Here is a 23,126-nt window from a genome sequence, read left to right as displayed (position 1 = left end):
CTCATGAAGGTCTTCCGATCTGGGGCGGCCGGCGGGCAGCGGGCTGGCGGGCTGGCGGGGCCCGAGCCGCCGGGCCGGGGCGGACGGCGGCGGGCCTGCGCCGGCTCCAGCTTGGAGCGGCCGGGCCGGGGGATTCGATCTCCCCGCTCCCTTCGGCCCGCCTCCCCTCCGTGAGTACAGTCCCCGCCCTTCCTCCGAAGGAGGCCGCTGGGCCGCGGCCTGCGCGAGGGGCCGGGGGTTGGGGTCGCGGCCCGGGAAAGCCGAGTTTCGGAGCTGAAGCCGGATCTCGCCCCTTCCTTGCTATGGGCGCCCCTGACATGGCCACAGGTGCCGCCGGCCGGGTGGGGGGCGCTCGGGCCCCAGCCCCTGGCCTCTGGATAACAAGGGGCAGCTGGCGCCGTCCATTGGCAAGTGACAGGCACTTTACCACAGTCCGACTTCCCGGATCCCCAGCCCCAACTAGTCTCCTACCTGCCCCCACTCGGAAAACTTCCCCACTGCTGTCTGAAAGGTCCTCATGGGTGGCAGTGACTAATTTTGGTTTCTTTTTGTTTTAAAGCTGCTTGAAGGCTGTACCGTGATTTGGGCACCTTCTACTTATGCTTTCCTTACCCCTTTGATGCTTAGAACACTTAACTAGAAGAGCTAAGTACCAGTGGTTCTATTTCCAAGTGGGTTCTGGTTTATGGAATAGTTGTTGAATGAGACTTTGTTTTTAAAAGGTAGTCATTTTAAGAGATAAAAGAGTTTCAGTGTTTTAAACAGTCTTCTGAAAACATAGTGTTCTCTGTAACAGTTTTGCTGATTTATCTTACAGGTGCAAAGAATTGTAGACCAAGGAGCCATGGATAGGAGAAGTGTGGGAGAAACAGAAAACGGAGATGCCTTTCTTGACCTGAAGAAGCAACCAGCCTCCAAATCCCCCCATCGCTATACAAAAGTAAGCTTTGTTACTAATGAAATAGTGTTTCTTTATAGGTGGGGGAGGTTGGTAACATTGTGTAGATATTTCATTAGTATTATCAAAAGTGGGAGTCTCATTCTGACTCACTATATGGACTAAATATTACTAAATTTAGTAAAGCATTTCTTTGAATTTTTTTCTGGAAGTGTGAATACACGGTTTAAACTAGAATTTGCTTCTGAGTAGTTTTCACGTGAAGGGAATATTGGCTTAGATGGCATATGAATTTGTGGATCAGTGTATGTTGGCTCAAATGTTCTATAACAACCATAACTGGTATATTACTGATTTATATGCTGTAGAGTAAGGATTCCAGTTTTGCATGCAAATCACTCAAGGTTCTGTACTTGTTGAAGCTACTGCTCAGTATCTTACTGGCTCCTAAATGTTTCTGAAGAGGTTGACAGGACTCAGTGAGCTGTGAATTCATTTTTCGTTCCCTGAAATGTATTGGCTGGAGTACAAAAAATGTGCTTGGGACTGTTGACAGGAAGAGTCATGTTCTAGTTGGTCCCATATCTGTATTTCCTAAGTATGGACCCAATCAAGGGTTCTGATGTGGTTATTATCCCTGACTTTCCAGAATAATGATTAATATTTTGAAGTCAGGCCTTGTTTGTGTACTGGTGCCACTACTTGATAAAGTATCAACTGCTGTTAGAGTAATACTCATTTTTACTATTAAAAAAAATCTGATAGCATTTCATTTTTTCATTCAGATTTGGTCTTCCCAAATGTAGTTTTTCTCAAACCTGAAAGTGCTGAAGCCATGTTTCACAATTTAAATTCATTATCTAAAATGTTGATAGTTGAATTCCAAATGCAGAAAAGCTTATTAAATGAAGAGAAACTGATTTGAACTGCTTATTTTATATGCTTATGTGATTTCAACTTTCCTAGCACTTTTTGAATAAAAGTTCTTAATTGGTATTCTACTTGTAGAATCCAGGCAGAGAGGCTTTTTTTTTTTTTTTTTAATTTTTTTTTCAACGTTTTTTATTTATTTTTGGGACAGAGAGAGACAGAGCATGAATGGGGGAGGGGCAGAGAGAGAGGGAGACACAGAATCGGAAACAGGCTCCAGGCTCCGAGCCATCAGCCCAGAGCCTGACGCGGGGCTCGAACTCACGGACCGCGAGATCGTGACCTGGCTGAAGTCGGACGCTTAACCGACTGCGCCACCCAGGCGCCCCGCAGAGAGGCTTTTGAATCACTTTCATAATGATCAAAGGGTGGCATGTATAGACCATGTTTATATGTATATCCATATTTAGGCTTAAGTCATTTTTAGGGAAGGTATTATTGATCTCTCTTAGGCTAGAACTTGTGTGTGTCTACAGTAAAGATAAAGAAGGTCAATATTGCCCACTTTTGATAATATAGTCTTAGAATTTTGTCATACTTAGATAAATGTGCCTCAAAGAAATGATTAAGAACATTTTTTAGGTTAATGACAGTGAATCTTAGATATAATGGTCTTCTCTACCAAAATTGATTGGAAATTGGCTTACTGTCCATTCCATTTGAGAAGATTTAGTTCATGGCACTTTTAGGATCATGTTTAGGCAGTGTTAGGGTAGTGGTTTCATGCATATGTGTTTCTCACAGTTTGCTTAATCTAGTCCTTGAGGCAAACTAAGCCTTTCTCCTTTGAAGAAAGCTTGAAACAATCCTGTGTTCTGAGAACTATAGTAAGTGGTCTGTTTTTGCACAACTGGAATAATACTTCAACCATCCTACTCCTTACCTACATACTGAGATCAAACTATTGGAATAAAGCATATAGTAATGTTTCTGCATGGGCTAGAAAGTTTAGAAGCAATAGAAGGAAACTGTCCTCAGTGATTTTTATAGGTGATGTGTTTGTGAGAACTTGTAAATGTGGAATGTTAACTACAAGACTAAAAAACATATTGGCTAGATGAGAGGGCTTCTCAAACTTTGACCCTTCTTAGTTTAACGTTCATTTGTTTTATGAGATGATGTTAGTAGTCTGTTCAAAATTCGAGAGTTTTTTCCATGAAGGTGGAGAAGTCCAGATATTTGTCCTAGTGCTTTTATTTTTTTTTTAATTTTTTTTTAACGTTTTATTTATTTTTGAGAGAGAGAGACAGAGCATGAGCGGGGGAGGGGCAGAGAGAGAGGGAGACACAGAATCGGAAGCAGGCTCCAGGCTCTGAGCCATCAGCCCAGAGCCCGACGCGGGGCTCGAACCCACGGACCGCGAGATCGTGACCTGAGCCGAAGTCGGACGCCCAACTGACTGAGCCATCCAGGCGCCCCTGTCCTAGTGCTTTTAAAAGTAACATATCAGAGTCTCCTGTGCTATATTGTCCATCTTGCTTCCTAAATGTTGGTTTGTCTGGGGATTACCTGTGAACCCTTATAAAGTGTGAATTCTGTTAGGTTAGGAGTGGGCTTGAAATTTTGGCTTTTTAACCTCCCAGGTGGTGCCCTTACTGCAGGTCCACTGACCATACTTTGAATAGCAAGTCTTTAGTCTTCCTTGGAGAACTTGATATATGGTCTTGATGTTGTCAAGCAAGTCAGATGCATAATTACTCCCTAGGGTTCTGTTGGTGTCCATTGTGTTTCCACGAATGTATTAGGAAGTCAAGTTAAGAATCACATTAGGTACTTTCAGGCCTACCCCTAAGCCTCAGTGATGATTAATTGGAATGTATAAGTGGATGTATCATATGCACCTGTTATTCTGGGAATCTTGAGCCCTTAATTTATAAGCTCACTCAGGTCCGTTTCGCTAGGCCAGATTCCCAAGACCAAAAGCTATGTTTTGGTAACACTTAAATGTGCATGTATAAAGTGCTTGAATTATGTTGAAGGGCTTTTGGAGGTTACACAGTGGGATCTCCCCCTCAAAGTCATGGATTAAAAGTGTTTTTAGACAGTGGTTCTCAAACAGTGGTCTCTGAACTAGTGTTTAGCACCAACTGGTAACCTCTTAGAAATATAAAACCTCAAGCCCCATTTTCAGTGGTATTGAATCAGATTCTAGGGATAGGGCCTTGTTCACATATAACAAGTCTTTCAGGGAATTCTGACTCTGATTCAAGTTTGAGAACTGTTGGTTTAGGAAAACAAGATAAGGTGGTCATGCTTATTAATGGAAAGACTTTGAGGCCTATTCAAATTTTTCTTACCTTCATCAGAGGTCCTTGTTGTTTACTAGTTCTTGAGGTGTGGTACCTGCTCTTGGTGACACCATCTTCTGCTTCAAACAGAGTAGAAATGCTTTGGACTGTTCCACTATTCAGATCCATGTTCTTTTTCTTTGAGTAGACAGACTGATTTTAGGATATACATATTTGGTGCTGCTCCTTCTCTGCTCCTGTGTCTTGTCACTGATTCCTTATCAAATTTTATCACCTGCCAGTTGAACAGGGTATAAAAGCAGGGGGCACTGCTAACATTCAGCTTAGTACTGTCCAGTGTTAATCATACCTGTCCAATCTACCAGCTAAAAAAAAGTAGGGATTGGATTTTACTGAGTTTAATTTCATGTGTGCTCATTGCCTTGGCACCATTTTGGTGTCTATAGGGATCTTCAGAGGAGGCACTCCACCCTGATTTGTGGCTGATGGGCACTTAGGCACCGTGATACAGCCATGTTTATATCTTTGCTTTAAAACCATTTAAAAGGGGCGTCTGGGTGGCTCAGTTGGTTGAGCGTCCGACTTCAGCTCGGGTCATGATCTTGCGGCTCGTGAGTTCGAACCCTGACAGCTGCGCTGACAGCTCTGAGCCTGGAGCCTGCCTCAGATTCTGTGTTCCTCCCTCTCTCTGCCCCTCCCCAGCTCATGTTCTGTCTCTCTCTCTGAAGAATAAATATTAAAAAAAAAATTTAAACCGGTAAAAAAAGGCACCAGAAGTGGACTAATTTGAGTAATTCTCCTAGCCTTCTTGGAGAGAATCAGTTATAAGACTTGAAGTCCAGCCTCTGAGAAAAGAGGGGCTATGATTTAAGTCCTAGCTTGAAATCAGTAGTCAGATGATCAGGTTTAACTATACCTGATCTAATTTTTAGATATCTAATTTGATAACTTCATAGATACCTTTCATAAACCGAGTTGAGAAGTAACCTCTAACAGGTGGCATTTCAGTGACATACTTAGCTACAAACTTAAGCTAATATAAAAGTTAAGGATATTTGTTTATATTGGGGAATTATGGTATGAAAAATCATTATACAATCTTAATGTTTCAGCTGTTCAGAAAACTAGGTAACTACAAGTTCTTACAGGGGGTCAGCTGGCAACACCATAGATACTGTCTTATGGTTGTTCTTTCTTACCTGTTCCAATTCTAAGTCATCTTGAAAAGTGGGGATTCAGGGCTCTTGCCCCCATGAGTATACTTTCCTCCTTGCTCATGGTGGGAACTTCTAGCTAGATAAGAAACCGGTCATTTTACAATTGGAACTGTTAACATAAAGATATGTGGGTTGGGCCTTTGATTCAGTGAAGGATGCTATGAAGGGAGGCTGACTTAAGGAAAGCCTACCCAAGGATGTGGCAGTTTGGCTCAGGGTTCCTGGTAGTCCCGCTGGGCAGGGATAAACCCAACACTGAGTGGCAGCTGCTGGGAGGTGTCATGCACCTTCCTTGTCCTCCCCAGAGAAGCAGTGAAGACAAGAGGATCAGGGGCATTGAGCCCCACTGCCTGATTTAGGATCACCACTTACTTACCTTGTGTGGCCTTCAGTCACGTACTTAGCTTCTCTGGTTCTCATCCTTTTCCTCTGTAAAATGCGGGTGGAATAGTATCTACTTCATAGGATTTTTGTGGGGAATAAATGAGAAAATGCATGTCAAGTGTTTAGAAAAGTGGCTGATGCACAGTAAGTGCTAAAAACTCTTTAGGATGTAATAAGGAGGGTATTAAAAGATATCTTCTTTAGATACCAACTTCAGATCAAGATGCTTAATTTTTAAATGTCACAGTAACTATTTCCAGTTTAATATGAAACCAGAAAGCCCTATTGAAGATGTAATGTCACTACCCTAAAAATGGTTTTAAGTTTTCTTCTAGTATTTACCTACTTAACATTTTATATTGTTTTTACCCATTGTATAAACACATTTAAAAGCCAAGATTAATTTTTTGTGTTGGCCAGATTAATGGAGAAAACAGACTTTGGTGGGTTTTTTTTCCCCCATTCGCATTTTCTTAGTTTCAAATCTTTCAGTAGACAAAAGTCTTTGCATCAGATCAGCCACCATTAGATGCTTGGATGAATCCAGGTCTGAGGTCCTGCTTAACAGCTCTGCAGGATCCTTTGAATTCTGACCTACCTGTAAGAACTGTTATAAATGGTGCCCACAGCAACAAACTTCATAAATGATGGTGGATGTATCCCATGTGTTCCCTATGTTGTTACTTCACCGTTGCCCCGGCTATCATCTGTGGGTACCATTACCTCCTTGTGATCTATTTTTAACAGGTTTCTAATCCTTTCAGAAAAGTCATCTGACTCAACAGAATGAATATCTGGTCAGTCAGCAACCATCTAAGAGCCCGATGACCAGTCCCAGTGCTAGTGGTTGTATTGAGGATGGGGACTGGGAGAGAAGGTCAAAGGGGGATGACCCAACCTATAAACACTGTTCTGGGGACATTTGCCTTCTTTAGGCAGAGCCTCTTTAGGAAGAGCCAGGCACACACACACTAATAAGGTACTGGGTCACTTCTACAGTGCTTTGACCATTAACAATGAAATAAAACTTTGGGTTTTTTATAAAATATCTCTTAATATTTTAAAAGTTGAGCTTTTTGCTCTTGTGAATTGAATTCAACTCACAAAGGTAAATATTTCCCCTTTTCATCTTATGTCAGTGACTCATGTGAAATTCTTCTAGAACATAAGAATGTCATCAGAACCTGCAGCTGCTTCTGCATGAGATTTCTGCAACAAGAAACTGGATGTGGATTTTAACCACTGTTGTTTTGGGCTTATATTCACATTCATTTGCTTTTTACTTTAATATTGATCACTAAAAGTGGGTGCCCATATTAGTACTCCTCAAATTGTTTTGGGAAGCTTGACATTTTCTTTAAGGAAAATGTTAGTTTAGCTGCTAAAACTAAGAAAATGGCTGTTGGGCAGTTAGCAGCTTATTCTTGCCTAGTCAGGTTTTAAAACCTGTGCAAAAAGTAAGGTCTCACATATTAACTGTTCTCTTGTCCAGATGGTAATTGTAGTGAATTTGTTTATAAAAAAAAATTTTTTTAACGTTTATTTATTTATTTATTTTTTTTTAATTTTTAAAAAAAAAATTTTTTTTCAACATTTTTTATTTATTTTTGGGACAGAGAGAGACAGAGCATGAACGGGGGAGGGGCAGAGAGAGAGGGAGACACAGAATCGGAAACAGGCTCCAGGCTCCGAGCCATCAGCCCAGAGCCTGACGCGGGGCTCGAACTCACGGACCGCGAGATCGTGACCTGGCTGAAGTCGGACGCTTAACCGACTGCGCCACCCAGGCGCCCCAACGTTTATTTATTTTTGAGACAGAGAGAGACAGAGCATGAATGAGGGCGGGTCAGAGAGAGGGAGACACAGAATCTGAAACAGGCTCCAGGCTCTAGGCTCTGAGCCGTCAGCACAGAGCCTGACGCGGATCTCGAACTCATGGACCGCGAGATCATGACCTGAGCCGAAGTCGGACGCTTAACTGACTGAGCCACCCAGGCACCCCCTGAATTTGTTTATAATTAGTAAATTCCTGTGGGTTCGTAGGAGTCTGCAAAAGGGTAATCTCCCATTACCCCCTGAAATATTCTTAGGGAAGGAGCATTCCCAGCTCAGAGAACACTTTCCACGTATTTTGCCTTTAGCCAAAGTTGAAGGTTTTCTTTGAAAATATCCCAAAGAGTTTGCCTTTTCTGGAATATTGCTCTTAAAGGGCTCTTGATGAAATGGCAAGTTCAAGAACACTTCTCTTGAGAAACTGGAGAGCCATGGGGTCAGGGCCAAGGGTCATCTGCGTATTCTAGATACTAAGCCTGGTACGCAGGAAATGTTCTGTGTACAGCTATGAAAAAAGCAATTTTTGTATTGAGTTAGCTCATGGTTTCTCCCCTCCCCACCTTAATGGGGAAGCTTCTTAGTCTGGGATACCATCTGATGCCACTTAAGATGTTGGTGGAAGGTATAACAGATCTAACTCTCTAAACCCCACGAGGAGGAGCTCTCATTGTCCCTAAATGTCCAAGTGCACTTTGGGCCACATTTTCAGAAACAACCATTTAAAGTACCACTTCTTAACTTCTTTGGGGCCCATCGGAAATCTTTTGAAGGTGTGAGTACTCACTGCAGAAATTGCACAAATGCAGTTTTGCATATGGTTTCCTTGAGGCCATGAAATTGGTTTAAGAAGCCCTGCTTTCAAGAACAGTAAGTAGAACTTTATCTAGATGTTTAAAGTTATTCCCAGCAGCTTTTACAATCCAAGAACTGTTTTGTTTTCCCAGTTATCAGCCTGTTAAACAAAATGGCTCTTCATCCTCTATAGACAGGTGGGCGATGTTTTAGCCATTGCGCTTGGTCAGCAGCACCATTTGTGCTGCTGGCATGGTTAATGCCAGTGTATACAACTGGCTCACTGCTCTACCCTGTGCTCTTATAGGCCTGTCAAGTTGTATAATCAGTCCCTGGAATATTTATTAACACCTAGTATACGTTAAGCATATAAAGTCAACAAAGAAAACTGGAATAACTTGGGAAGGAAAATTAAAACATTTTTACCAACCTAAGCAACTCTCATCTGAGGATAGTTGGCATTTATCAGTCTGTGGTTAGAGCAGTAAATCTGTAAGAAAGAAATTAAATAAAATATTAATCTCTGGGTAACTGAACACCTTAGTTTAATTTACTGAAAAATATTTTTTATTGAGTGGTGCCTGGGTGACTCAGTTAAGCATCCAACCTTGATTTCTGCTCAGGTTATGATCTCACGGCTCGGGAGTTCAAGCCCTGCATCAGGCTCTGCACTGAGGGTTTGGAACCTGCTTGGGAATCTCTCTCTCTCTGCCCCTCCCCACTTCCTCCTCTCTCTCAAAATAAAATATTTTTTTGAGACATAATTCACATAAAATTCACCCCTTTAAAGGTGTACCATTCAGTGGTCTTCAGTAAATTCAGAGTTGTACAACCATCACTATTATCTGATTCCAAAATATTTTCATGACCCCAAACAGAAACTCTGTACCCCCATTAGTAGTCACTCTCATTATCCCTTTTCCCCAGACCCTGGCAAGCCTTAATCTACTTTCTGACCATGGATTTACCTATTCTAAACATTGCATATAAACAGAATCCTACCACATGTGGCCTTTTTTGTCTGGATTCTTTCAGTTAACTTAATGTTTCCAAGGTTTGTGTTATAGCATGTATCAGTACTTCATTCCTTTTTATTGCCAAATAATATTCCATTGTATGGATTTACCACATTTTGTTTATCCATTCATCAGTTGATGGGCATACGGCTTTCTATTTTTTTTTGCTATTGTAAATAATGCTGCTGTGAGCATTTGTGTACAAGTTTTTGTGTGGACATAATTTTTTCAGTTCCTTTTGGTATATACTTAGGACTGTAATTGCTGGGTCATATAGTAACTGTAACTTTTGGAGAAACTGCCACTGTTTGCCAGAGCAGCTGCACTGGCAGCTGTAATTTCTCCACATCCTTGTCAATCTTGTTATTTTCCCATTTTTCTTTTTTAATAGCCAACTTAGTACACGTGAAGTGGTATCTCACTGTGGTTTTGACTTGCATTTCCTTAATGACAAATGATTTTGAACATCTTTCATGTGCTTGTTGGTCATTTATGTATCTTCTTTGGAGAAAAATCTATTGAAATCTTTTATCTGTTTTATTTAAAGAGAGCATGGGCTGGGAAGGGACAGAGAGGGAGACAGAGAATTCCAAGCAGGTTTCATGCCCAGTGTGGAGCCCAACACAGGGCTCAATCCCACGACTACGAGATCATCACCTGAGCTGGAGTCAAAAGCTCAACTGACTGAACCACCCAGGTGCCCCTTTGTTGTTAAATTTTACATGTTCTCTCTGTATTCTGGACCCTAGACCCTTATCAGATCCATGATTTGTAAATATTTTTTCCTGTTCTGTGCATTGCCTTTTTACTTTCTTGATAGTCATCTGAAGCGCAAAAGTTCCTAAACTTAAAATCCAATTCACATGTTTTTTCCTTTGGTTGCTTACCCTTTTTCAGTGTCCTAGCTAGAGGAACATTGCTTAATCCAAGGTCATGAACTTTTTACACCTGCATTTTCTTCAAAGAGTTTTATAATTATAGCTCTTATATCTATGTCTTTGATATATTTTGAGTTCATTTTTGTATATGATATGAGGTAGAAGTAAGTCAACTTTATCTTTTAGAACAGTTTGAGATTTATGGAAAAACTGGGAATATAGTAGAGTTTTCCCTGTTAATATGTTAGTATGGTCTATTTGTTACAATTAACAATGCTGATACATGTTATTAACTAGAGTCCATGCTTTACTTACCTGTCCTTTATTTTATCTAATGTCCTTTTTCTGTTCCAGGATCCCATCTGGGATTCCACATTCAATTTGTCATCCTCTCTCCTTAGTCTCCCCATTTCCCTTTTGTAAGACTGTTTGTTACCTTTGTGAAAATATTTTTTTTGATTCCCCACAAATAGAACATTTGGTCCTCCAGCATGTTTTGTGGCTATGTTAAAATGTTAAATCTTTTCCAGTTGACTCCTAAATAAATCAGTAAAATCATGAGTTTCAACAGATAGCTGTAGTAGTAATAGAAAACGCCTATCACTTGGGCTCCCTGTTAACCTTTGGGGATTAAAAGTTTCAAACAAAGCCTTATTGTTTAGAAATTTGAGTATATGAAAGCATACATATTTAAGTATAAAATATATTTCCCTTAGTTTAATAGTATACTAGGGTTCAGTTCAATATTTGTATTTGAGGGTGGTGGAGTAAGGGAATATGAAATAATCTTTGGGTTGCTTCTAATAACAGAAAATTGCTTTGCAATATTTTCTCCTGTAGTATAAGTATTTCCTGTATTGTAAGATCTTTCCTGTTTCTGCTGGAAAATGTTTTAAGCATTCCTGTCCTCAGGATTTCTTTCTTGTAATATTTACTTCATTGTAACTGCTATTGGTCCATCCACCCTTCCTCCACCCACTGCCAAATTTGTGTCACCCTGCGCCACTGACACCGCACTTGCCCTGTAGATTTCACTGGACTTGAGTCATTACTGATGATTTCTAGGTTGTAGGTCGTTGCTTTGACAATTTTTTCAGAATTTGGGGCCTTCTCTAGATACTTTCTTATATTTGGAATTTTGTTTATCTCAGACTTCTTCATTTTTCTAGATATTTCTTCCCAAATTATTTGTTTATAATTCATAAATCCTAAAACAATGCAAATGCATGATTGATAATCTGGTTTTAAAAATTAAAATGTCATCTGGGCATAGGGCATTTTGCGATCATGGAGAAAATATTTAGATGCTTCAAGTGTCTGAAGACGCTGAGTGAACTCATGGCATGCTTACGTGCAATGATTCCTATAGGCTGAAAGGGTAAATCTCTTCCTCCATATTTACCCCAAGATATGGGAAGCAGTGATCAGAGCAGCAGCAAGCATTCTATTGTGAGGCTTGCAGAGGCCCCGGCACAGTGGTATGTATATACTTTTTGCAAGGCAGTTGTAGCGTTTTACTGGTAGTGAAAGGTTGGGAATTGCCTTTTTTACTTTATCGTAAAAGTATTGAAATGTAAATAAAAAGGCCGTGGGTTTTTGTGTATATGCAGGTGTATGAGCAGATGTGTGTGCATTAACACATAGGTATATATGTGCATGTGTAATTGCACATGGTTCCTAGTTCTGAGAGAACCGAGAAGCAAATGGGAATATTTAGTTCCCAGACCTTGGTTTCTGATACCATGCTTCACTTAAAGGAACTCAGATTTCTCAAAGAAAATGGCTGACACTAGGGCTAGGATGGTACAAGATAAGACAGAAAGTAAGGAAGGGCTTTTTAGAAAATGATGGGGAATGTACAGAGGACCCAGGAACCAGCTTGAAGAGGCTCCTAATTTGAGCCCCTAAACAATTAAGGGCATTAATGAATTATAGACCATTGGAAAAATTAGGTATCTGTGAGCCCATGCCAATAATAGGTAAACACACAGGGAGGGGAAAAGGGAGGATTAGTGTTTGCCCTACCAGTGAAATGCCAAGTGCTGACTGGTCAATATGGAGAGAGGCCTAGAGTTGGGAAATCAAGATCAATTTGGGCAAGATTCATCAATAGATGCTAAATTTAGGGGGAAATTTTGATGAAGACCAGGATATTTGCAGTCTCCCTACAGACCACATACTGCCACTACTAAGCAGCAGATGGACATCACAGGTGTCCAGAGGTGATGCTCTGAGATGGACACAACATCTCTGGGGTTAGTATTCTCTTCCTTGGATACTTAACCTCAATCTAATCATGAGGAAACAGTAGATAAATCCAAAATGAATAATGTTCTCTTAGAAAAAAAAAAAAAAAAAAAGGCTGCACTCTGTAGAAAAGTCAGTGTCATCGAAGACAAAAGTTGTAGAGATGTTCCAGTTGTAGAAATGTTCCAAAGAAATAGGACAACCAATATCTGATTCTAGACTGGGTCCTGTGTTGGAGGGTAAAACAATATAAAGGACCTTGTTGGGTCAATTGACAAATTGGAATCTGGAGGGGTAGGTTAGATAAAAGTATCATTTATAATTGTATAAAACTGACAGCCCTTTTTAACTAGGTTCTTCACAAGTAAGCCCTTAGGCCCTCAGGCATGTGTTGTTTGTAATGGATTTGCCTCTCTCTTAGGCATCTGCAATGATACAGGCCAAGCATAATCCTTGGGAGAATGGTAAAACTAGTCACTCAAATTATTTTTTATAAGGCTTAATTTTCTCGTGGAACCAGATAAGAGACTATGAAAGAGTATCCTCATTCTTAGGAAATAAGCACTGAAGTACTGAGGAGTAACCCTTATATGGTTTAAAACAAAAACAAAAACAAAAAAAGGTGTGGGGAACCCAAATGCTAAAGTAAAATGTTAACAGGCAGATCAGATAAATGGTAAATGGATGTGTGCTTTGTGCTTTTTTTCCTCTGCAAATTTATGTTAAAACTATCTACTTGTAAGTTGGCCTCTAATACATTTAAGAGTAGAAAAATCAACTGGAAATTTTATTTAAGCCTGAAGCTTCCGTACCTTGATGAGCATTCAGTGTGGTCGACTATAACTATGTCATTGGATGGCAATTTGTGAGAGAATTGTTTTAGAAAAAAGCTAATCACTATTATTTGCCAATTCTGCTTGAGCATCTTCTTGTAAGAATCTTGAGCTAACTCCAGTCCTTTCTGGAATAAGTCAAGGCATAAAAAAATAAGAACTGTGTGACATGCTTAAGATAGGCACTCCAGTCATTACTGAGAACAGATATAAGTTGAAAATATGTGGCATGAGAAATATTACTCAAAATCACCATTTGGTTTCTCTTTCCAGGAGGAGCTCTTGGATATAAAAGAACGCCCTCATTCCAAACAGAGGCCATCATGCCTCTCTGAAAAATATGACAGGTATGGGTGAAGGGGGAGCGGAGTGCTCCTCCTAGTCAACGTCTTGTTTACCAAACATGGTAATTTAAGAATTGTTTTGGAGTTTTTTGGTAGAATGATGAGTGGGGGGAGACTTCAGGGATAATGATTTAGGGCTTCTACACAAATATATCATAGATAAGTTATCAACTAAATAGCTTCCTGCATTGTCCTCATTGGTTTCATTATTAATTAGCTTTAAACTATTCAAAAATTTGAGGGGATGCCTGGGTGGCTCAGTCAGTTGTCTAACTGTTGATTTCAGCTCAGATCATGATCTCACAGTTGTAGGATCGAGCCCTGTATTGGGCTGTGTGCTGACAGCACAGAGCCTGCTTGGGATTCTCGGTCTCCCTGTCTCTTTTCCCCTTACTGCTTCTGTGCGTGCACTCTCTCATACGCGTGCTCTCTAAATAAACATTAAAAAAATTTTTTGAGCTTTACAGGACTCTAAGGACAACTAACCCAATTCCCTTTCAACAAACTGATAATGAAACTAAAGTTAGAAAATGACTTGGTCAGAGACACATAGTGAGAAAGCAATTTTAAGAGTTAAACACATGAGTCCTCTCCAGGGTCTTCTGTCAATGGTGGTTTTCACACTGTACTTTGGGGGTCCTTCAAGGGCCTGCCCAGAGAAAGCTGATCAGGAGGACTCTGAGCCATGTAGCATTGCCCCATCCTTCCTGTTCCCAAACGAAAAAACCATTCAGCCATTCAGACGAGCCCTTTTGCATCTTGGGCTGCTTCATAAGCAGAACGCTTTGGTTTGAGAAGACTAGAGCCAAATTACGGTCTGAAAATGTTTACAATCACCCTACATTGCACTTGTTATGGTCATCTTAAGACTATAAGGTCACTTCTTAAATATCAAGGTAAATGGTTCATATGGCCCACATTTTTAACATATAAAGTATATTATGTTTAGTTTCTTTGTTGAATAGGGCATACTGTTTTTATTTGTATATCTACTCCTCAGAAGGTTGCTAAGTCTGGACTCCTCACCATTTTCTGCTGATGAAGATGATACTTGAATAAAGGCGGTTCCAGTTGGTTAGGATTTTTTGATAAGTCTCAGATAAGCTGTTGTTTGGGTTTTTTCCTTCATTAAAGCTGTCAATCTTTTTTATGCCTCAAGTTGAATTTTCTTAGATCTATTTCTTCTTGGCATAAAATAAAATTATGGTACACATACTTTCTAAATTTTTTAAATATATTTTTTTTAATATTTACTTTTGAGAGAAAAGAGAGCGCGCAAATGGGAGGGGCAAAGAGAGAGGGAGATACGGAATCTGAAGCTAGGCTCTGAGCTGTCAGCACAGGGCTCAAATCCACAAACCGTGAGATCATGACCTGAGCCAAAGTCAGACGCTTAACTGACTGAGCCACCCTGGCGCCCCTACTCACTTTTATTCTAAGTAAAGATGTGCTAGTAATAGTAATGAAAATAAGAGAGAAAGAGGAAAGAGCTTGTCATCTTGTTATTTCTTTTCTCAGAATTAAAATTTGTTTGATTCTTAAACTCCAAATAATCCTCACAACATACCAGAAGACAGGTGATATTTCCTTTATTGTGAGGTGTTAGAGATGGAGAGGTTGACTCACTTATTCAAGAGATGTTCAGTTGGAACCTGTTAGGTGGCAAATACTATGTCAGGTACTATCAGAAATTGCCTTAATGGAACATTGGTCCGTGGAAGGATACAGTCAAATACTCAAGAGTTTATCATTACCACCATTATAGACTGTGAAGGACAAGTGCAGAGTACCCTGCTAGTGTATAGCACAGCCTGGTCTAGTCTGGGGTTTGGGAAGTCCTTTGAAAAGAATAGTGAAGGGCATAGCTTATTAACTTGTCCTGAAGGTCCATGGTGGTAATGGCAAAACTAGAATTTGATCCCAAATCGTTGGGCTGTAACGTTTCTGCTTTGCACACTGTACCAACTGCCACCTTATCATTAGGGAGTAACATAACAGAACCCAAAGCACACACTTTACATTATTAAGAGCCTTTAGGGAGGGGCACCCGGGTGGCTCAGTTGGTTAAGCGTCCGACTTTGGCTCAGGTCATGATCTCGTGGTCCGTGAGTTCGAGACCCACGTTGGGCTCTGTGCTGACAGCTCAGAGCCTGGAGCCTGCTTCTGTTTCTGTGTCTCCCTCTCTCTCTGCCCCTCCCCCATTCGCGCTCTGTCTCTCTATGCTTTTCAAAAATGAATAAATGTTGGGGCGCCTGGGTGGCTCAGTCGGTTAAGCAGCCGACTTCGGCTCAGGTCACGATCTCGTGGTCCGTGAGTTCGAGCCCCACGTCGGGCTCTGTGCTGACAGCTCAGAGCCTGGAGCCTGTTTCAGATTCTGTGTCTCTCTCTCTCTCTGCCCCTCCCCTGTTCATGCTCTGTCTCTCTCTGTCTCAAAAATAAATAAACGTTAAAAAAAAATTAAAAAAAACACAAAAATGAATAAATGGTAAAAAAAATTTTTTTTTTAAACCTTTGGGGAAAAACTAAGACTGTGTAGAAATTCTGGAAAGTACACACCAAGCATTCTAGGCACTACTTCTAGAGAGATGTTTTTCTCCCTCCCTTACACTAATCTGCAGTAAACTGGGTTTTTTCTTCCATTGTGTTAATCTTCAATAAACTAATCCATATTATGGAGCATGTTTTTTGTATAGGACAGGCATAGTTACTGTAATCCATATGCACCCCAAGGTTTGTGATCTGATGTTTCATTTATACACAGATCACTGGTTTTCAAGTGACTATTGGTGTTGCATGAAAAACAGCAAAATATTAATTAATACAGATCTTCCTCAACTTAACAATGGTATATGTCCCAATAAACCCTCATAAGGGGTGCCTGGGTGGCTCAGTTGGTTAAGCATCCGACTTCGGCTCAGGTCATGATCTCACAGTCCATGAGTTCAAGCCCCGTGTCAGGCTCTGTGCTGACAGCTCAGAGCCTGGAGCCTGCTTCAGATTCTGTGTCTTCCTCTCTCTGTGCCCCTCCCTGCTCATGCTCTGTCTCTCTCTTTCTCAAAAATAAATAAATAAAACATTAAAAAAGATTTTTTTAAAATAAACCCATCATAAGTTGAAAATATTATTAGTCGAAAATGCATTTAATATACCTCACCTACTAAACATCATAGCTTACTCTAGTCTGCCTTAAAAGTGCTCAGAACACTTACACTAGCCTACAGTTGGGCAGTCATCGAACACAAAGCCTATTTTATAATGCAGTGTTAAATATCTCATATAATTTATTGAATACTGTACTGAGGGGCTCCTGGATGGCTCAGTCAGTTAAATGTGTGACTTCAGCTCAGGTCATCATCTCATAGCTTGTGAGTTCGAGCCCCGCATCAGGCTCTGCGCCAACAGCTCAAAGCCTGGAGCCTGCTTCAGATTCTGTGTCTCCCTCTCTCTGTCCCTCTCCTGCTTGCACTCTGTCTCTCTCTCTCAAAAATAAAAACATTTAAAAAAATTAAAAATATATATATATGAATACTGAAAGTAAAAAACAGAATGGTTGGGTACAGAATGGTGTGGTTTACTCTTGTATTCACGTTGGCTGACTAGGAGTTGTGGCTTACTGCTGGTACACAGCATCACAAGAGGTTATTGGATCACATGTTGCTAGCCTGGGAAAAGATCAAACTTCAAAATTCAAAGCACAGTTTCTACTGAATGTGTACCATTGAAAAATGGAACCATCTTTAGTTGAACCACAGGGACTGTCTGTAGCTGTTTTTGTTTCCATCTTGAAAGAGCTAACCATTCTAATGGTATCCATGAAGTTTTAAATTGGAAAGGGGTTTCCATGACTTACTGCCTGAAGAAGTTTAGAAATCAGACCACACATGTAATCTATGGGTGTAAGTGCTAACTGTTGGTACCCTTTGACTTATTATAGTGATGGCGTCTGGGACCCTGAAAAGTGGCATGCCTCTCTCTATCCAGCTTCAGGGAGGAACTCACCAGTGGAAAGTCTGAAGAAAGAGTTGGATTCAGACCGGCCTTCCCTTGTGCGCAGGATAGTAGGTGAGCATGTAGAAGTGGGGCAACAATTTTGGAGACAGTGTTCTTTGCTGCTAGTTTCATTCTTAGTGGAGAGTTTTATTCAGGGAAAATGTCATGATCAGGAAACTGATTTATCAGTTGGGTTTTTCCTGATTAGCAGAGAAAAATCTTGGCCTTCCTATATAGCAGTGACAAGTAGACCGTATTAGACTATGTGCTTTTGGAATTAAAAGTACTGATGTTTTTCATCGATAGGGTAACTGAGTAAGGGTAGCGAGCATGGTAGTGAGCATAATGCTGTGCTGGAAATCTGGTTCTGCTTAGTCTTATATATGAGACCTAGTCCTCAGTTATTAAACAGTCTGGCAGTTCTTAATAGTAGATTACAATTTTAATACAGGGTTTGGATATGGTTTGAGACTGGACTGAAGTTAGATTTTCCGTACCTTTACTGATTTAAACCAGAAAAGATACTGAAGAGTGAAATGGAGGCTGGCAGTATAGAAACTAGTCAAGGAACTTGTTGCAGAGGGAGCTTCTTTTGTGATAAGTGGAAATACCATCATAAAACAAATTTGGAACTGGCAAAGAAGATAGGGGTGACTCTACCTTGAGATATTTGATCCTTCTGCACAATTGTACAGTATGCTTAGTGCAGTAATTTTAGGAGAATCAAACAATTTTAGGAGAATCATCAAAGATGTGCATGGAGATTTTATTAAGTGATGAAAACTAGACAACTTAAATGGCCAGTGGTAGAAACGGTTTGTGTAAACTTTGGTACATCCATATGTAGGAGTATTAAACTGTAAATTGGAAGCTTGTCCATACTGTGTCTGGTTTTTGGAAAACATGGAGACACTACACGGAAATTCTGGAGAAGTACATACCATTTTAGGTATTATTTCTGGTGAGAATATTAAAGGAGCTTTTCCTTACTTGGACTACAGTTTTCTGGTTTTTCTAGGAAGAATTTTAGTGTGGTGACATGTTTGATTTTCTTACACCTTTATTGAGATATAATTGACCTACAATAGACTGCACATAAAGTGTACAATTTGATGTTTTGACAGTGTATACACCTGTGAAACCATTACCACAATCAAAGGAATAAGCATTTCCATCATGCCCAAAAGTTCTCTAGTATCTCTGTGAGTCCCAACTCCTACTTCCCACCCCTCCAGCCAAGCACTGATTTGCTTTCTATCACTACAGATTAGTTTACATTTCCTAGAATTCATTATAAATAGAATTCTACGGTATACACTCTTTGGGTAGCTTCTTTCACTCAGAATAGTTATTTTAAGATCCAGTCGTGATGTTGGGTATATAGTTCCTTTTTATTGACTAGTGGTATTCCATTGTATGAATTCACAGTTTATCCATATATCTGTTGGTGAACATTTGAGTTGTTTCCAGTTTTTGACAATTAACCAAAACTATGAACATTCATATACAATTCTCTATATAGGCATACACTTTTTTCTTGGGTAAATACCTAAGAGTAAAATGACTGGGTCCTATAGTTAATGTATGTTTAACGTTTTGAGAAACTGCCAAGCTGTTTTCCAACATGGCTATACCACCTTACGTTTCTGGCAGCAGTGTATGAGAGTTCTGTTTGTTCCACATTCTTGTCACCACTTAGAATGATGAGTCTTTGCGACTTTAGCCAATCTAATAGATGTGTAGTGGTATCACGTTATGGTTGAATTTGCATTTCCCTAATGACTAATGATGTTGAGTATCTTTTCATATGTTTATTTGCCATCCAGATACCTCTTTAATGTTTGGTCAAAGCACTTACCCATTTTTAAATCCGATTGTGTTTTAAATTTGAAGAGTTTTTATACATACTGGATATAGGTCTGTCATTTATCACATGTACACTTCTAAATATTTTCTCCCAGTCTGTGGCTTGTTTTTGCATTCTCAGAATAGTACCTTGCAAAGAGCAGAAGTTTTAAACTTTGATCAATCCCAGTTTATCTTTTTTTTTTTTTTTTTTTTTTTAATGTTTGAGAGAGACAGAGACCGAGCACAAGTGGGAAGGACAGAGAAAGAGAGACACAGAATCCGAAGCAGGCTCCAGGCTCCAAGCTGTTAGCACAGAGCCCAATGTGGGGCTCAAAGTCACAAGCCGTAAGATTTTGACCTGAGCCGAAGTCAGATGCCCAACTGACTGAGCCACCCAGGCGCCCTGCTTTTTCTTCTTTTTAGTGGGTTGTGCTCTTGGTGTTGTGCCTGAGAAAACTCTGCTTAACCCAATGTCACAAAGATTTTCTCTTATATTTTCTTCTAGAAGTTTTCTATCATTAGATAGTTTAGATCTGTGATCTATTTTGTGTTTTGTATGTGGTACCAGGTATCAGTTCAAGTTCTTCGTATGGGTATACACCTATTAAATACCATTTGTTGAAGAAACACTTTAACCTGTTTTTGAAACACTTCAACTTTTCAGTTATTCTTTCAAATACTGACACCTAGTATAGTTTTTTAATTGACAAGATATTTTCTAATACATAAGGTCTTAGGGATTGTGGAGAGTAATCCTGGAAAATCATTATGAAGTACATTTATTGCTCCAAAGAGAAAAAGCAAAGGACTCAGTCTTATTTAAATATGTAATGTACATATTACTCTGTAACTATTTCAGTGGTAATTCTTTTCCAATACTCTCACCACCACTAGTCATGGACATACCAGTGAGAAAATAAAAATACCCTACTGGTTTGCTTAACTTTCCCTTTCTGCCACCTTTCCAGATCCACGAGAGCGTGTGAAAGAAGATGACTTAGATGTTGTTCTCAGCCCACAGAGACGAAGCTTTGGAGGGGGCTGCCATGTGACAGCCGCTGTTAGTTCCCGGCACTCAGGAAGTCCATTGGAAAAAGACAGTGATGGGCTTCGCCTGCTTGGCGGACGAAGGATTGGCAGTGGAAGAATAATCTCTGCTCGGACCTTTGAGAAGGATCACCGACTCAGTGATAAGGACCTGCGGGACTTGAGAGACCGAGATCGAGAGAGGGACTATAAGGACAAGCGATTTAGGGTTTGTCTTCTAGATCCTCTGGCCCCTCATGTGCTTAGGGACTTGATATGCACTTTGTTTATACCAGGTTATTTTGAGATGCTGGATGAACAGAGCCCATTCTTAAGCCAGATAGAGAGGAGCAGAAAGAGGGCTGGAGGTGGGGTGGGGTGGGGGTGGGGGTGCTTCAAGTCTGCAGCATAGTATCTTCATTACATTATTGAGCATTACCTAATTCATCAAGACCTTGACTGAGGTAGAAATGCCTTAACTAGAACCTTATTTTTTATCTTGATTGTGTACTTTTCCAGAGGGAGTTTGGGGATAGTAAGCGTGTCTTTGGTGAGCGAAGAAGAAATGATTCCTACACAGAAGAAGAACCAGAATGGTTCTCAGCTGGACCCACAAGTCAGTCTGAAACCATTGAGCTGACTGGCTTTGATGATAAGATACTGGAAGAAGATCACAAGGGGAGAAAAAGAACAAGGCGACGGACAGCCTCTGTGAAGGAAGGTCAGCAAAAACTTTGAGAGGGGAGCTCACTGTTCTAAAATGAGATGTGCTTGTAATTGGCCTGAATGTGCACTTAGGAACAACTGTACCCATTGCAAGGAAGTAGCAAGTTTCTAACATTGCAGCCTGATTTTGAAGCTGCTAAGTTTGAATTTATTAGGTGTGGATACTATATCCTCAGCTTGTTCTGCCTGTGGTGCTAAACAGAAAAGTCTCACATTCCCCTGTAAGAGTACTGTGTACATAAAAGGGTTCCCCAGAGATAAGAAATGTGGTAAAAATAGTGGAGGAGTTTCATTCATTGAGCACTAGACCCAGTGGTAAGTTTTGTCTGTGTAATCCTACTTCTAACAACCCTATGAGGTAGGTACTTCTTTCCCCATCTTGTGGATGAGCAAATGGAGGCACAGAAGGCTTGAGTGATTTGTCTGTGGACACTAACAAAGTAAGTAGTGAAACTGGGAATTGAGCAACTTCTTTTGTACTTCAGAGGCCCACCTTTTTCACCATACTGTTAGACTTCCTACATCAATTGTTTGTGACTTGGCTTCTCCCAGACTCAGTCAACTATGAGATAAGGTCAGGTAGCTCCCATACTAAACTGAAAAGCCAGAGTTAACAGTGTGAGAGGTGCCTGGTGCAGAGTTGGGGGGTCCCATTAGTCATTTTCCAGTAGCCTGGCTTTGAGGTGGCCAGGCCAGCTAGCCTGGATTTGAGTATTGGGGCAGTTGTTTACAAAACGGATAATCTTTGATAAAACTCTTTATAGGTGGACTTGTTTCTTTGTAAGATGAAGACAGTGCCTACTCTATAACTTTAAGGGTTACTCTTAGCATTAAAGATTGAATGTGAACATCAGAGCTCAGCCTCTTGTGGGCACTTCTTCAGTAAATTCTAGTTCTCTTCAGCCTTCATGTTTAGTTGGAAAATACCTTTTGGCAGCTACTAGGCAACAAAAGTGGAGAGCTATTTTAGAAGTGCCTGGCTGGCTTAGTTGGTAAAGTGTGCCACTCATGATCTCAGGGTTATGAGTTTAGGCCCCACATTGGGTGTAGAGATTACTTAAAAAAAAAAAAAAAAAAAAAAAAAGAAAGCTATTTTGATACATAAATGTGTAGTGCCACCTTAAAATTATAAGGCTAAGATATATTTGCGTAGAAAATGAGCTAGTGGAATTTAAGAGAAAGGAAAGGGAGAAATCACTTGTCTTTTTTTTTTTTTTTTTGTAATATCTTTAAAATACCGTAGACATTACCATTATCTTTATGCTGTTACACGTTGTTCCCTAGAGTGATGCATGACATCAGTGGGTAACTTGTAAAGCTTTGCTCTTAAATAACCTTTGAGACATGGCTTTGTGTCATTCTCAGGCTAACGAGCACCAGCCCAGTGTGGTCTTTTCACATAATGATAAAGATAAGGCTTCTGGTGAAAAGAAGCACATGTTTTCATAACTCAACTGCAATGTGAATTTCAACCATTCTTGTATCAACAAGTGGATGAACCAAAAGGAGTGAGAGTATCACCTCCTTACTTTATAGATACAGAGAGAGACAGGCCTGGAAGAGGGGACAACCCAAGACCCTGTCACATGGATTTCATGGCAGAGCCCCATGTGGAATCCGGGAGTCCTAGCTCACTCATCCCAGTAGTTAATTGCCAGTGGTCCCTAGGCTGTCCTAACCACTGTATTTAGGATAAACAGGTACCCCATAATTTCATCTTGGCTACAAAAATGAAGGGAGGGATGATGAGTGCCTTTTAGTCCAGTTTTTATTTGTATTCTAACTTTACCCTGAATTTTTGTTTAATGTTTATTTTGAGAGAGCACGTGCATATGCACACACAAGCGGAGAGGGCAAAGAGAGAGGGGGAGAGAGAACCCCAAGCAGGCTCCATGCTGAGTGTGGAGCCCAGCCC

At 40.3% G+C, this 23,126-nt stretch overlaps 1 protein-coding gene across 6 annotated transcripts in view; it reads left to right on the top strand.

Annotated features, from left to right (window-relative positions):
* EIF4ENIF1 (eukaryotic translation initiation factor 4E nuclear import factor 1) overlaps window positions 1–23,126 on the top strand; it is a 50,223-nt gene that overhangs the window by 5,223 nt on the left and 21,874 nt on the right. For 4 of the 6 annotated variants that reach the window (XM_049619052.1, XM_049619051.1, XM_049619050.1 and 1 more), the window contains exons 1-6: window positions 33–170; window positions 818–940; window positions 13,551–13,624; window positions 17,556–17,683; window positions 20,428–20,714; window positions 21,005–21,206. In XM_049619052.1, coding sequence (XP_049475009.1) covers window positions 845–940; window positions 13,551–13,624; window positions 17,556–17,683; window positions 20,428–20,714; window positions 21,005–21,206 — 787 coding nt within the window. In that variant the 5' untranslated portion in view covers window positions 33–170; window positions 818–844. Of the gene's footprint in view, window positions 1–32; window positions 171–205; window positions 328–817; window positions 941–13,550; window positions 13,625–17,555; window positions 17,684–20,427; window positions 20,715–21,004; window positions 21,207–23,126 lie in introns of those variants that run through there. The other 2 variants (XM_049619049.1, XM_049619048.1) reach the window with 2 other exon arrangements.

The sequence above is a fragment of the Panthera uncia genome (assembly GCF_023721935.1).
Source record: "Panthera uncia isolate 11264 chromosome D3 unlocalized genomic scaffold, Puncia_PCG_1.0 HiC_scaffold_8, whole genome shotgun sequence".
Classification (NCBI taxonomy): Eukaryota; Metazoa; Chordata; class Mammalia; order Carnivora; family Felidae; genus Panthera; species Panthera uncia.
This window is presented reverse-complemented; position numbering and strand designations above follow the sequence as displayed.